Genomic DNA, 16723 nt, shown 5'->3' on the forward strand with positions numbered 1-16723 from the left:
AGTTCCAGTTCTTTACAAGTTACTTTAATACTGTTTAGGACCAGGTACAGGCTCTAAGTATTCAGCTTTCTTTAGAGAAGGAAAAGCATCTCAGTGTTTGTAGCAGAAAATATTAAATGGGCTAATCAAGCATGTGTTCATCTCACTGCTGGTTGACTGAACCAACGTGGGATTGAGTTTTACTTACAACGTAATAAAACTGCTGGTGATAAATTCTAGCTCTTTGTTTATGCCTTTAACACCAGTGTTATTTTTCATTTTTATTCAAGTTGGCTTCATGTCCCTATGAGCCACCTGCACATATTAATTATGCTGGGATCATGAGTAATTCAAACAGGAAAGGATGAGTTAGTGATGGGAGGCAAATGAGATGTGGAAGTGGTGAGATATGCCAACAGCCACTGCAGGCCCCAAGGCAAAGGAGGGGTGGAGGTGGTGATGGCTCTGCATCCAGGGAGTGGAGCTTATGGTGCAGTGGAGCTTGTGGTGGAAGTAGTGAGGCTGGAGGCTGTCACCATCCAGGTCATGGCACTGCCCCTCTCCCACAGCCCTCAGAGACCTGCAGAGCACTCAGCATGGAGCTCTAGAACTCTGGTGGGGATTCAAAGAGGTCCAGGGATCCAGCTGCTGCTGCAGTAGCAGTGATGGTTGCAGCCAGGGGCCCCAGGCTCCTTAGACTCATGGGGCCTTGGTGCAACTGCTATCTTTGCCCCCTCCCCACCTGTTGGTAGACTTGATGCAAGCCATACCTTTCATCCCCTCCGCCAAATCTGGTTGTTTTTGGTGGGCCAGGATCAAGATGCCACATCTATGCCCCTGATTGGCTTTCTGGGAAATTGTTACCTGTTGCTCAATATCCAGAATTTGGCCTATTGTAGCATATTTTAAACTATTCTGTGTCACGAGTTATATGGGAGAGAGAGAGAAAGGTGCTAATGGGTACTACCCAGAAAGTGGGGAGCATAGAACATGACCCCAAAGACAAAAATGTGGACCAATATAGGTTTGAGGAAAACTTTGCCCCTCTGTAGAAGTTGTACATGATCTTTGGTACAAAAGCATGGATAAAACTCGGCAAAGTATTTGTAGCAAAAAACTTAACACATCAGATCTTTTTCTATATTTGAATAATTCACAAACACACTTTTGTTATTCAAAATTAGTTAATGTATATTTTATGCAAATATATTTCCATCTACAGATTCTCCTCACAACTATTCACTAGAGATTTTGCTTTGAGTATTTGCAATTTAAGATGTGTGACAGGTCACCTCTGGCATGTGCTATTTTTTTCTGCTCCCTTCCTGGATGACTCAACTTTTAAAAACAAGAATAGGGTTCAAATAAATCACACAGTCTATTCAATCAGTGCCAAAATAACTACACATAAACATTTCTGGGATAACACTTTATTGTGAAAACATTCACATATTTATCAGCTAATTTTTTGCCTTGTGTGCATGAAAAATCACCAGCACAAATGCTGCAGAAAGCAACATTAAAAGGGCCCAAAAAGCTGACTTGCATTGGAGGTTTTTATTTCAGTGACTGTTCAGGGACAATTTTTACAGTATTGTATCTGACTGAAGCACAAACACCACAGGGTACACAAGGTCTAACTTCTGATTACTCACACAAAGCCATGGTAAAGCTCCTGCTGGCTGGACATTCACCAGGATGTTGTGTTTAGGGCCCACCTCACTGGGCCCCATGTGCTCTTTAAGCCTCTTGAGTCTAGAGTCCAAGCATTGCCACTGGCTCAGATATCTAGGAAGAGGTTGCTCAAGAGAATCTGCTATCATAGGCAAAACTTCAGTTTGCTGACATCCTCGTCATAAACTGGGGAGGCAGATTTGTCCTGGCCCCACCTCAGTCATGAATGGAGGTGGGCCAGCCAGGCCAAAGTTGAATGCATTGTAACTTGGCTTATGGGGTCACAACACGATTCAAATTTGGCCTCTCCATTTCTCTGTCATGAAAGAGGGTTGCCAAGTCAAATTTGTATGAATGGCATTGTGATCTGGCAAACTAAGTCATAACCCCACTTAAAAGGAGTTTAGCCACTTCTCTATTATAATGGAGGGATGGCTGGGACAAATCTACCACCCTAGGCAGCTGCCTCTGTTTCTAGGCACATTGTTGGGGTGCAGAGCTTCTGTCTAGTACCTGCTCCTAAGAACTGAGACCTCACAGTCCAACTAACTAGCTGCTGGGACTAATGCAAGCCTTCCGACTCCCCTCTTAAACACATCCCCTCTCAGAATTGCAGCCTTGTGAGTGCTCTGGGTTTAAAATGTAACTCTTCAGGGGTATGTGATAGTAAAGCCAACAGACACACTGACTGCACGTAATTCTAAAAACAATTATGTCTTACTTAGTATAGCATACTCACAGGCTTACAAAATAATAAAATACAATTCTACTCATTTTCCTGCCTTGGGTTCTCATCCTTCTGGAGAGTTCTTTGGGCTTGGACAGGGTTCTCTAGAGTGTTGGTGATTCCACTCCTGCAGCTCGTGGTTTCTCTTCCGAACCATGAGCCTCTGTCTAGGTCAGCCTGCTTTCTCTGACCTTAGTTGATTCCCCCACTTAAAAGGGAGACCCCTGCACCAAAGCATGCTCCTCTCTTCTGCCCACAGCTTCTTGTATCTTTCTCTGAGACTGCCTTGTATTTATGTTTCCCCACACAAAATTTGGTTTCTTTGTTCTGCTTCTGGAGATTTTCCACTAGCCTCACTATTTAATAGGTAGGTATGATTACAATGATTCAAGTCTGAGTAAGATCTTCAGAATTTGAGTTAAATTCTGAAAGACGCAAATAGCAATATCCTAATTCTACTCCCTCTGTCAGTTAGGAAAATATTTTAAAGGAATAAATATTGCAAAAATCTTGAATAAAAATTGAGTAAGTATCTGAGGATTTGACCCTTTCCTTATAGTGATTCACTTAACAATAGAAACAGTACAACTCCTATTATGAATAATACCATGAGACACCATGTTTATATCTCTTCATCAGCAATGAAACCATCAGCCACGACTTCCACTCTGTGATGAGAGAGAACTTTCATTTCTTTGTTTTTTAATGATTCTTACCTGACTTTTTCTCATTTTTCTTCAGAAACTCCATTGGGCCTCCTTCATGATGAACATCAAAGAGATTCACAGCTCCAGAATGCAGGCCAAGAAACAGTGAACTGTTCTGAAATGCCAGAAATCTAAAATTATTTTAATTGTTGGCATTTACAAGTTTCTTGCCCTTATTTACTAATGGGCTTGTTTTTAGCTCCTCCAGCATGGATGATTGAAGAGAGCTGATTTACTAGGAATTAAGATGGTACAGGCCCACTCTTGTGTCATTTTCCATTCTGGAGGCCTAAAAAGACTGCTACCAAGGATACATGCAATTCCCTCCCAGTTCTGATCTACCAAAATACCACCCTTCAAGACTCTCATTATGATTCACCTCTTCTGTGGTGCCCCAAAGTATTGTGATTAAAAGTGGTTATTACAAGAGAAAACTTTTATTGTACCATCAAGACATGTATTTACCAAAACTAAAAAACCACAAACACTTATTGTAATATATGCAGTTCCTCATCCTATTTCCCCTTCATACTGGTCTTTAACCCCACTGATCACATTGCATCTACATTTAGATCCTTCCCTAATTGGGGAGGGGGCCTCTCTGTTACTTTTGAAATGCTGTTAGGCACAATTAAGGACCTTATCAACATAAACAGGGAACATGGGATTTGTTATAGCAAATCAGAGCAATGGTCGCTCTAGCTCAGTAGCCTGTCATCAACAGGGGCCAGTACCAGGAGCCTTGAGGGAGGTGCAAGAAACCCAGCAATAAGCAGTTAAGTAATAAATAATAAAATAGTTACAATCCCCTCAACAATATACTTATATTTATACCCGCTGACAAACAACAGTTATTCTTGTTACTCACAAGCCTTGTGAAAACTACAGTTTCATTTGGGATATTGATTTGGTGAAGCAATTTCAAGGCAGGTAAACTCCGGATCTGCACCAATTTGTATTCAGATTCCTGGCACATGTTTATCAGTTGATGGTGATCTATGTCATGTTTTAATCCAATCACCTAAAACAGTTATTGCTTGTCTTTAATAGGGAATATTCCTCAGAAGACACATACTTGATAGATACACCAATCAATACACAAGTCTGGACCACAGCCAGCAGGTGGACTGGGATCCTAAGCATCCTACAGGACCTGCAGCTATAATACCAGGAGCAGGTAAAATGTACTTTGTGGCAAGCAGGATTGGGTGGGCCAAAAAGCCCCCCAAAATAAAGCAAACAAAAACAGTCTATGGTAATTTGCAGGAAAATACTATTTTTTGAAAAAATGTAAGTGTTAATACATAGAGATAAGAAAGCGATAGAAGAGATTTGATACCTATTATAACAGGCATTGAAGTATTTTATTTTACATGGTTTAAGCAAAATTTGTTTTATTCTTTTAATGGAAAAATTATGTCTGAACTCCATATTTTATATATTCAACTGATTATTTGTTATTTTTGTAGCACAGGGGAATCTGTCTCTCTTGCGGGATTTGCAGATCTAAGGCTTTTGCATGTGGGAGAGAGATAAAAATGCTAGAAATAACATGGGAGAGGGTGGGAGTGGGAATTGGAGGCTGAACCAGAGTAGGATTTAAAAAGTAGTTCGCACGGGGCTCTAGTCTGGACCACATTACCATATAAAGTAAAGGAATGTTAATTTACATTTGTTACTATTCCCAGTCATAGGATACTTGAACTGGAAGGGACCTCAAGAGGTCATCAAGTCCATTCCCCTGCCTCATCCCTTTGCTCTGCCAATGAATTCTGTCTTGCTATTCCATTTCTATTCTTCTCCCTCTCATATTCATTTCTGCCACACAGTCCCCTATTCCTGGAATTCTCTTCCTGTCCTAACAGAAAAGCCTCAGGTACCCCCCCCCCCTTTTCCATAGTGCACCTCAAAATTCACTTTTCCCTCACAAATGCGACAAATACTAATTTCCCCTAATTTCTTAAATTCCTAAGGGTAGGAACCTTTCTTCTGTGCCTTATATGTTTGTTATTTCATATGCTGGCACTGTTGGCCGGACTGGGCTGACACATCTACAGCATTATTCTGCCATAATTACTAATTAAATATGCCAGATTCCTTGACAAGATTTCAAACTGAGAAAAAGCTCTTTAATCCATTTGTAGTTGAGAATGAAGTTGCTCTCCCCTATGAAATAGTGGACTAAATTCAGCATACTCACTTCATTGAGGTTAAATGGAGCTACTTTTCATTTACAGCAATACTTCTGAGTTAGCATCTGGCAATTTACCTGAGCAAAAATAGCCAGATTTATTCTGTAACTGTGTTTGTGGCAGGTTACATTTCTGAAACAAAACAACTGATTGGCCTTTACATTCTGTAAGCAGGACAACGATAGTATAAAAGAAGAGAAAGTTGGATAAGACTAGATATAAAAATAAGGAACAATGTATGTTTTGTTATGAAACTCTGTAAATTCAAAGTACACTTACAGGATCTTTATAGGCCTTCAACTCATAATATACTAGATTTTGTATGGATGTGTGCAGAAACAGGATTCTTCCGTCCTATTCAGAGAGAATTTCATTATATTCCCACAGATGGAAAAACAGACCAGATTAACAATCAAAGTAACACATTGTATGTGTAAGTTTGAAAAAACTGACGAAGGCCGTATTGGCAAAACTAACACAACAGGAAAAAAACAATGAACAGAAAAGAAAACACTTATTTCTGTATGTTAATTTCCTAATTACTGTTAATATAACCGATCTTGCACAATGCAGCTTTTCAGTGAGTCACATTTCGTCAATCCATGATATAACACTTGCACAAGATGATCTTCCTTTACTAAAGAACAGGCCACAGAATCTAACTTGTGTCATTCTTAAGAAGTTGAGGACATTTCGCCTCTTCTGGCTACCTTGCTTAATGTATTTGTAGAACACAATGGCATTTAAAATCATTTCACATTTTGGGGAGTACTTTTCACAAAGTTCCTTCTTCTTACATAGGATAAGGGATCTAGAACACGATATAGAAGATTGTTCATATATGTAAGAAAGCCTCTGTCAGGAAGATACTGATTCTATGATTTTAACCTTTTTTTTTTTTTAAAAAAAAGATTGTATCACTGACTTTCGACTTTGCTTACATTGGGAATTTGTCTCAATTCAGGCTAGCGATGGTTGGAATTGAAACAAATTCCTGACGTAGAGAAGACATTGGAAACAGTAAAAAAAGCTGGTTTAAGTCAGTGCTGTGGCTCTGGTTGCCTTTGCCAAAGATGAAAGCTGACAAGAAGGCAGTATTGGCCTTTGCCTGCATACTTAATATGTAATTGTACTGGCAGGCACAAGGGCGTAATTTTAAATGCTTTAAAACTAGTAATTATATTTTAGTAAATGGGTTAGAACAGCTTTTGTTGAAAATGAAGCCTACAGTGATTAAAATAACATGCCCCAGGACTTAGACATTTTACTATATATTAATTCTTTTTGCCTTTTTCCCTTACAAGCAAGTTGATTTTTGCACAGCTTATGGCCAGGAGACAGTAACAAGATTTCACATAAGATTATTCATGTTAATCTTTGGGGTTGCCATTCTTAACACATTTTTTCAATGGACGTAGGTGCTCAGATCTTTTAAAAACTCTACCAGGTGCCTGTCTGCATCTTTAGATGACTAAATACGTTTGAAAATCTGGCACTTGGTGACCATCAGTTTGGAGGAAGCATATTCAGTACTCACAGACTAAATGTCCAAACTTGCATAGGTAATGATAGATTTCTAAACCCACATTTAAATATCTAATGCCAAATATCCTGTTTTTCAGATCACCCATAGATTCTACTGATTGCAAGGTCTTTTATTCTACATATTGCTCTGGGCTTTGATGGCGTAACATAGTGTTTCCTGAGGGCCTTAATTACCACCTCTAATTTATATGCTCACATCCACCTTTCCATATGCCATGCAGCTTCGGGCAAATTCCTCACACACATAAACAGAAAATATTGTGTAGGACAGTCTGAACAAAGAATTGTCATGCACATTTCTGAGGTAGTTAATTAAGTCCATAATGTGTATGTTAAACCATGGCTCGATCTGACCCAAATTTAGGTATCTGTCTTTATGCGCTCACATTTAATCACAATGTTTGTATCAACTCTAAAGTTTCCTAGTGGGTTCAACATAGTGAGTGCCTCTCCCTAATGGCAAAGCTTGTATCCCTCACTGTATCTTGACGTAATTTTCAAGTCAGTTAATTATAATATCTGCACACTGGATAATTGGAAATACTTGTTGTGCTTTTTACCTGCATACCAAGAACCAGAAATTCTTGGGTATCCGCATACACCAGCCCGTCATCTACCCAGTAGCATATTGGAGAGGACAGGCTGCAGAGGCATTCACATTTCACTGGATCTCTTACACTCTCCTTTCGAGCATGTTGAAAATATTCATTCTTCTCTGTACAGCTAGGAAAACATACTACTGTATATTAGCACCAAAAGAGTTTGTATAACATGTTCACAGGTGGTCAGATCCCCATACATCAGAGGGTAACTAATGAATGAATTATTTAATGAGCTTTGTTTTAGCACCAGGTCATACCAACTCTATTTAAAAATACAGAGACATGCAATATTGTTAGAAATATTTATATATGCACATGTTCTAGAGACTGCATGCGCAGCTACTGTATTCTGGGCTTCTAATTTGTTTTTGATGCATGACATAAGAAGGACTGACTCCTTTTAAGTCATTTGCCATTCCTAGGGCCACAATGGACATTGTCAGTTTCCTTGTGGCAATATTCAGTATGAAGAGTTTCAACTCCCTTTGCTCTGGACTTGGTGCACAAATTGTTAATTCACTCCCAATCAACCTCCTCTGCAATTAGAATTCCATTGCCCTCTGAGGTGGGCAGACAGCAAAGCCCCAATTTAACAATCCCTGCTTTATCCATTTTAGTGCATCTTATTAAAAGCAAATTTTATTTTTGAAATTCGCATATTTTAAAAAATCCCTACATTGTATAAGTTCATTAGTGAAAGAGAGGAAAGCAATTTAATTAAAGTTAGCTAGTAGTTAAATTCAGCCACACCTTAGCTAGACATTGCTAAGTGGGCATGAAGCTGAAGTGACAATATAAAACAATATTAACTATGGCAAGTTCAGTGTTGCAGACATGTCTGTATACAAAGCAGAAGCCCTCTATTTAGTCATACATTTCAAAATATTTCTGTGGCATAAATCACAGTAGGAGAGATGATATTTCTAGACAATCAACACAACATTATGCAGTGACATCCTCAGTGAGACAATAATACATTTTTTCCCTATTCTACAGACCATTTGAATACGTTAACTTTCAGTTCTAAGCACACAAACTAATTTCATCTTTTATGTTGTCCTGTATTAAAGTCCCATTTTATTTTCTGTTTACATAGAAAATGGATGTTTATTTAATTTATATTTAAAAAAGTTTTCTGGCTGCTGAATTGCATGGATTTTACATGTATCTGTGTTTTAAAAAAATGTAGGGTGGGTGTGATCTGATGCTAAATTGATGGCTATTAGAAATTACTATTCTTAACTCTATAATGAATATAAACAATTAATATGGACCTGGTCACCTGTGAATATCTTCTATGAACTCTTGCTTTCTATTGCTGGTGGTGCCTGATTCAGACAATAACAACTGAAATGTGAAATCGCATTTTTTAAACTGACCCCATACTTGAAAAAGCTCATTTGTGCTTTATTGCAGATATAGGTAGAAGTATGGGATAAGTACATTAATATATAACCAAATGCAATTGCCCAGTACTTGCAAACAAATAATTTACAGAACACTTGGCACAACTCATTCAGAAATCTTATTATATGATACTGATCCATTTACTAGATTCATTATCTTTCTAGATTTGACATGTACTCAAGATAGATTCATTTGACAATGTATTATATTACTTTCAGTGTTGAAAACTGGTCAGAAAGTAGACTCTCTGTCCCATGGGAAATTCTAACCATTTGAAATTTGTTTGCATTCCAAATTGGAACAAAAAGTTGAAATTCCTCAAATATTATTTAGAAACAAGTTCTTAAATAAATGATAAATGATATCTCATATTGCAAACACCTTTGCAAGTAAAGATTTAAAAATTCAGCATTAGTAACCTCTCATGAGAGTATTTCTGACTAATGTAGCAATATGCTTACTGAAGAAAAAAATAGGAATAAAATGCTATTTTAAGACTCATATCCACCATTAGTTTATGTGACTCTCAGGCAAGACAACATTTAGTGTAACTATTAATATTAATAAAGTCATCTGAAGTTAAATTCTGTCTCTTCTTCCTCTTTAATAATCCCAAGATATTCAGTTTCCTTATTGACCTATGGCTAATACAGTTGTCAATGCCCTAACCACTTCCTGTTTTAACTGTTGTAAGCTTCTTTTATTTGGATTTCACTACCTCTCAGTGGCTCCAATCTGTCCAAAATATCACTGTCAAATCAAACTTCCTCTTCAAACATTCTGACCACTTTATTTCCCTCCCTCAATTCTTCCACTGAATTCTATCCGTCACCACTAATTCAAATTCCTTGGCCTCACCTTGAGGGCCCCATCTTGCTTCCTTATTTCTGCTTATTTTCCCTGTCTCCATCTCACTCTCTATGCTTATCCCAATCTTTTCATTTTATTGCTCAGCTTCTCTTCTTTTCCAATTCTCATATAAGTTCTTTCTTACAGACTACTCCAGTTGCTTTCATTGTTCTTACCCACCAGACAACATCTCTTTTTGCTTAATTAAGTTTCTTCTCATTTTATTGACTATAAGCTGTGTGAGGTAGGGAGCACATATTACCTACCTTAGTAAATTAGTGATGCTCTCTAATTTTTTTTTTTAAATCCTTAATGTACAACTAGTTCAGAAAATAAAGAATGAATCAGAAAAATATATTTTCTGCTGGTAAAACAACAAAAAACCATCAGCAAATAAAGGAAACTCACGAGGCTAAGGGATGTTTTCTGTTTAGGTGCTGGTGTATTTCTTCAATAGTCCATACTGCTGCCCTACATGCAGGATCAGTTCTGAAATAAAAAATACCACAGTGTGAAAATTTTAATGGGACAATACATCTAGGGCATGAATGCTCTTTATGCAGTACCATTTCTTTATTGAGTAAAATGATGGACTAGCTTGTCCATACAACACAAAATATTCCGGAATTGTAAATGGGCAATGAAGAAGATGAGCAAGAGTGAGAGAAGCCAGGGTAATGTACAGTACAAGCTATGCTATCTGGCACTTTAATAGGTAGAAAACTCAGTTAACTGGCATCTGTCATAGAGGGCAATGTAATTCCTCCTTTAGTTAACCAGAAAAATGTCAATAGCCATCCAGCATCATTTTTTGACATTTTCCGGCTCTTGCAGAAGTTAAATTTTTAAACTTGTAGCAGTAAAGAATGCACCCCCTGAGCCCCAAGTAAGCAAAAGGGGACTCAATGGCCACCTTCCAGGTGGTCCACAGCTCAAGCTCAGACCTCTTCCTTCCCCCCGGCAGCCTTGCCCTATTTCTCTCCATCCCCTCTCTCCCCCGAGGGCCAGCTTCCGGCTGTGGGGGGAGGAGGAGAGAAAGCCCTGAGCCTTGCTGCACTATCCAGCTCATGGGGAAGAAGCGCTCCCCTTCCTCTGGCTGGGGAAGCAGCAGCATGGCAGATGTACTTTTTGGAAGCTTTCCCTGCTGCTCCCACTGGCCAGAATCCAACTGCTAAGAGCAGCAGGAAGCAGTGCCTGGGACCTATGTGGGCCCTGAAAACAAGTAAGCGCCCCCCACCCCTTCATGCCCAGACTCTCATACCCCGGCTTACTCATACAAACACACACACCCTCCTCTCAGTGAAGGATTGTTCCTTATACTTGGGTGTATACAATTGGAGGCTTTACCTTCTTCCCAAATGTAGGGACTGCATTAATAAAGGAAACACATAGTCTGGAACAAAAGCTCCACCTTTTCTCCTCCTCCTTCCACCAAAAAAGTTGGTCAACTCCCTTGTATGTTCTTCATTACTCTGCCCAAATATCTCACAATTTAACAGGTGCTGCTACAAGGAAGTTTCTCCTCTTTAATTTCCTCCCCTCCTTTGTGGCTCCCTAACGAACTCCTCTTCATCTCAGACTTAATACACTATAATTATCAACATTTAGCACTGTTAATGGTTTGGGCAATCATGTGACTTGGTTAGTACAGCATGGATGATGATAATACCTAGCACATACATCACTTTATATTTTCAAAACACTGCACCTGGGTTTCACAGCCACCCCAGAACCCTGGCTTATCAAGTGGTCTGCAGATGAGGAGATTATTAAGATGATGTTTCCAGAGTCCAGGAAGCACATTAGCTATTTCTGCATTAGAATAATCTGTGAGTTTTAGTATTTAACATTTATTGGTATTTAATATGTATATTACAGTAGTGCCTAGACACACTAACCTCACTATGCTAGGTACCATACAAAAGCATATGAATACATAATTCCTCGCCTCTCCATTTCAGAGCTTTGGGGAATGTGCATTTCTTCCCACCCTGATACTTTACACATTTGTGAATTGTGACAACATGACTACTCTCATCCTGGCAGATGAGAAATGACAGGAATCATGAACATTTCCAACCACACAGAACACCTGCAATTTTAAATTGTACTTTGTAAGGAATTTGTAAAGACCACTTCAGGGGAAATTTAGATGAAACACGGAAGAGAATTGTAGCCAGACAGCCCCCCCACCCCCCCCATCTCATCCATCTTATTTTGCCTCTCTGAGGTTCCTGAAGCATACAGGACAGAGAAGGAGCAATAAAATCAGCATAGTCTATGCTGGCTCATCTGATCCTGAGAAGCTGAAAACAGATATGAGGAGAGAACAATTAAGGCAATAAGCTGGCCTCGAGGCTGCGAGAAGTACCCGGCTGGCTCCCATGTTGATACGAACACACAGTCCCTGGAACAGGAATTTCCCACTGAGAAAAGAATGCCCAGTACTTCCAATTTAGTTCTCTCTCTTACAAGTGTAAATTAAGTTCACAACTCCCTTGTAAGAACTGGTCTCACAAAAGACAGACCAGCACCATTTGGCATCACAGATAAGAAAGAGAAATACGTGACCCCATGGGTATAAATATGGGTACAGCAGCACACTCACTTTTGAGTGTCATTCTACCCTCTACCTGCTGGTCGGGTTAGGTGTTTGACCTCCCGAGGTTCTATGGGGTATCTCGTATCTTTGTCTTTCCTAGGAATTGAGGGACTGGTCCTGGCCTGACATGCTGGAGTCGAGAAGCACAGAAGGGGGGTAAAAATTGTACCTGGATGTGGTCCTCTGTCTTAAGTGTACACAGACTAAGAGCTCTTTAAAGGTTAAGCTGTTATTTGGTACTATTATTTCTGTTTTTCCTATCTTTATCTTCTTTGTAACCATTTTTAAGATCTATATTTTGTTAGCAGTTAAGAAATAGAACAATAGCCATTGCAACCATATGATTTATAAGCTTCCTCAATAAACCTGTAACTGTTTAAGCTTTAACCTGACTCCTTCAGTTGCTGTAACAGAACCAGGCACAATTTAAAAGAACTTCAGCCGGTCTTAAGGGACAGATATATGGAGAGCTTGGGCGTTTGGATTTGTGTCACTCCCAGGTGGCAGATCCGTTGGGGTACTTCTCAGCCTCCCCCAGGCTGCCCGCTGCAAAGGAATCACAGATTCTAGCAGCTAAAATCTGAAGTGTAATAAGCTCTCCCTGCAAACTTATTGGGGCACTCGTCAACCTCCTCCAGGTTGCCCGCTGCAAGGGACCCCGGTCTCAGCAGTTGAAGTCTCGGGTGTATAGCACACACACACACACACACACACACACACACACACACACACCACTCACTGCCCTGACCGTCAGCTGACAGAATGCAGAATAAAATGAGACTCTGGGTTAGTGCACTATTTTCATTTCTTGAGATACAGGTGTAAATCACAAATGAATGAAGTTTGATGATCTCATTCTGTGGTGGATGTTTACCCACATCACAACCCCATCCTGCCACAAGTCTTGTTTGAGTCTGACTCAAGAGAGGTTCAAGAATGGAGCAGCAGTAATCTAGCTCACAACTGAAATTCACACCCAGAGCTCCATGCAGAGCTGTTTGTATGTCAGGGATACAAACAGTAAGAAAAGCTACAGCTCACAGAATCCTCAATTTTAAAACAGCACACCCAGGTAGTAATTGAGAATGCACAGAAAAAATAAAAGGTTGGGTAACCCCTCTAGTACCCTATTTGGTCTAATTTATTATTCTGAGCTCCACTCTCAGGGAGCTGAGGGCACATCTACCCTGCAGTGTTATTTCGAAATAATAAAGTGTGCATCTACACAGAAAATTGTTATTTTGAAATAATTTCAAGATGACGGACATTGTACTCTGACTTCTGAAAACCTCATTTCATGAGGAATAAGCAAAGTCAAAGGAAGAGTGTTCCTTTGACTTCCTGCTGTGTAGATAGTGCCAAAATCCGAATTAAGCTATTTCGACTTTAGCTATGCAATTCATGTAACTGAAGTTGCGTATCTCAATTTGACTTTTCCCCTGAATGTAGATGTGCTGTGAGGGCCTTCTTGCCATGCCTGGCTGACATGGCATTCATGAACTGAATACTCATTCCAGCATAGAAAAGAAAACTACACAGACTAAATATGGATGCACTAAGTCATTGACTGGCTCCATATCAAGTTGCAAGACTAGATCTGCAGTGATTTATGTGTAATCTCATTGATCCAAAATGAAACCCAAACTTTCTTATGGGAGTTTTCATTCTACTGGTATCATAGAATCATAGAACACTAGAACTGGAAGGGACCTCAAAAGGTCATCGAGTCTAGTCCCCTGCCCTCAGGACCCAATACTGTCTAGAACATCCCTGATAGATGTCTATCTAACCTGCTCTTAAATATCTCCAGAGATGGAGATTCCAAAACCTCCCTAGGCAACTTATTCCAGTGTTTCACTACTCTGACAGTTAGGAAGTTTTTCCTAATGTCCAGCCGAAATTTCCCTTGCTGCAGTTTAAGCCCATTGCTTCTTGTCCTATCTTCAGAGGCTAAGGAGAACAATTTTTCTCCCTCCTCCTTGTGACACCCTTTTAAATACCTGAAAACCACTATCATGTCCCCTCTCAGCCTTCTCCTTTCCAAACTAAACAAGCCCAGTTCTTTCAATCTTCCTTCATAAGTCATGTTCTCTAGACCTTTAATCATTCTGGTTGCTCTTCTCTGGACCTTCTCCAATTTCTCCACATTTTTCTTGAAATGTTGTGTCCAGAACTGGACACAATACTGCAACTGAGGCCTAATCAGCGCAGAATAGCCTGGAAGAATGACTTCTCGTGTCTTGCTCACAACACACCTGTTAATGCATTCCAGAAATCAAAGCCTTCCTGAGTGACTCAGCCAAGTTAATTGCTCTGTGCTTCAGTTTTCCATCTATAAAATGGCAATATTCAACTTCCTTTCCTCTTCTCCTCATTCCTTTGTATGTTTCCTCTATTTGCTCAGTAAGCTTTTTAGGGCATACACTGGCAAATTACATGTGTATGAAATTATACAATGGGGTGCTAAGCTCAGCAGGGTCCTCCAGATGCTACTGTCATACAAATAAGAAAAAGTATCTTGTAATGAATATTACTGGAGGGAAAATATCATGATGCCCAGAGATATTAGACCACCTCTGTATATGTAGTTCTTGGTTTTAAATATTATTGTTTTTGAAATGCAAAGGGACTGATGATTGCACAACTGGACACTCTGTATCTCTATAATCAATAGCGTGTGACACCTACTCACTGAGCTGTGGGGAGATCTGCAAAATAACAAGCCATCTCCTACTCACCTAATTACAAAGTTAGAGAAAAGAGCAGAATAGTCAGGTCTGGCCAAGTGTTCTAGAGTCTCATGTGCAAACACATTGACATCCGTCATGAAGGAACAATGATTTATGTTTGTGTCTCTGTCACTACTCATCTATTAAATCGGGAATATGTGCCAGTACTTACTGAACATACACTGCTATGAATTGCAAAATTAACATGTCATATATTCACAAAAATTAATGATGTGACTTCTTTATTGGCTCTGGATTTCGTAACCACCAAAAAAAAAAAAAAAAGGAATTATAATAAAATCTCTTCCACTGATGCTGGAAATTTAGAGAGGAAAAATAACTCTAATTCATCTATTACTTACATGGAGCATAGTACCATCGTTGTAAGTTAGAAGAAAAGTACTTAAATGCTTTCAGTTACATTGATGATTTATAGGCAGAGGTATGTATTATATATTTTAAAATGCAGTTCTGAAAGAAGATCTGTGTTTTATTCTATTTCACATCATTCAAACTAATTTTAATAATAAAAATACGGGGGGTTAATTACTCCAGGGATATTTATTAATTTCAGTTAATTCATGTGATTAGCTCAAAAATTGTTAATTAATATAATTATTGTAATTAATCACAATTTTCATTGCCATCTTAAACAAGAGAATACCAATTATTCTTGGATATTTTTCTATATTTTAAAATATATTGATTTCAATTACAACACAGAATATCAAGTGTACAGTGCTCACTTTATATTATTATTTTTGATTACTAATATTTGCACTGTATCATGATAACTTGCATCATGGCTTGAGGTCAGTGGAAGGGTACGCTGGCTAACATGTTGGCGGGGATGGTCCACCAACTCAAAGACTTCACCACTTTTGGAGGTACTGCAATTCTCCTGTCAGCGTCGTGTTTGCCAGGAACGTAAACTGAGGCTATCCAGTGCTGAAGGCAAGCCTGGCATGCTCTACAACATATGTGGTAGCTGCCACGTGCCCCATGAGTTGAAGGCAGGTAAGTCGGAAATTGTGGAGCTTGTGGGAAGAACCTGTATGAGATCCCGAATAACCTGAAATCTGTTTAACGGCAGGTAAGCCCGGGCAGTAGATGAGTCTAGGCACCGATGAATTCCAAAGATTGTTGTGATGTCATTGATGATTTTGGGAAATTGATTATAAAACTGAGAGCTTTGAAGACTGCCCTTGTCATGCTGGTAGACAGCAGCAAGTCGTCGAAGGATGGGCCCTTGATCAAACAGTCATCGACATAAGGGAAGATAATGATCCCGGCTTGACAGAGGCAGGCCACTATGACCGCAAGTGTCTTCAAAAAGACTCTGGGTGCCAAAGACAAACTGAAGGGTAAAACTCTGTATTGAAAGTGCTTGGCTCTGATGACAAATCTTAGGAAATGTCTGTGCGCCAGATGGATTGTGACATGAAAGTAGATGTCCTGCAGGTCGAGGGATGCTAACCAATCCCCACTGTCGAGAGCTGGGATAATAGATGCTAAGGTCACTATCTTGAATCTCTGTTTGAGAAGATGTCGGTTGAGACAGCAGAGGTCTAAGATTGGCCTCCACCCACCTGACTTTTTCTGGGTAAGAAAATAATGGGAATAAGATCCCTTGCCCCTGAACTCTTTGGGTACTCTCTCTACTGCTCTGATGGTGAGGAGGCGCAAGACCTCTTGCCTCAGAAGAGTCTT

At 39.5% G+C, this 16723-nt stretch overlaps 1 protein-coding gene across 2 annotated transcripts in view; it reads right to left on the bottom strand.

The window, feature by feature from the left end:
* C11H3orf22 (chromosome 11 C3orf22 homolog) overlaps positions 1 to 16723 on the bottom strand; it is a 95488-nt gene that overhangs the window by 54740 nt on the left and 24025 nt on the right. For both annotated transcript variants that reach the window (XM_075938780.1, XM_025183140.2), the window contains exons 13-17: positions 10091 to 10171; positions 7385 to 7547; positions 5559 to 5633; positions 3956 to 4108; positions 3097 to 3202 (exon numbers count right to left, since the gene is read on the bottom strand). In XM_075938780.1, the coding sequence (XP_075794895.1) occupies positions 3097 to 3202; positions 3956 to 4108; positions 5559 to 5633; positions 7385 to 7547; positions 10091 to 10171 (578 nt within the window). The remainder of the gene's footprint in view (positions 1 to 3096; positions 3203 to 3955; positions 4109 to 5558; positions 5634 to 7384; positions 7548 to 10090; positions 10172 to 16723) is intronic.

Source organism: Pelodiscus sinensis, chromosome 11 (assembly GCF_049634645.1).
Source record: "Pelodiscus sinensis isolate JC-2024 chromosome 11, ASM4963464v1, whole genome shotgun sequence".
Taxonomy (NCBI): Eukaryota; Metazoa; Chordata; order Testudines; family Trionychidae; genus Pelodiscus; species Pelodiscus sinensis.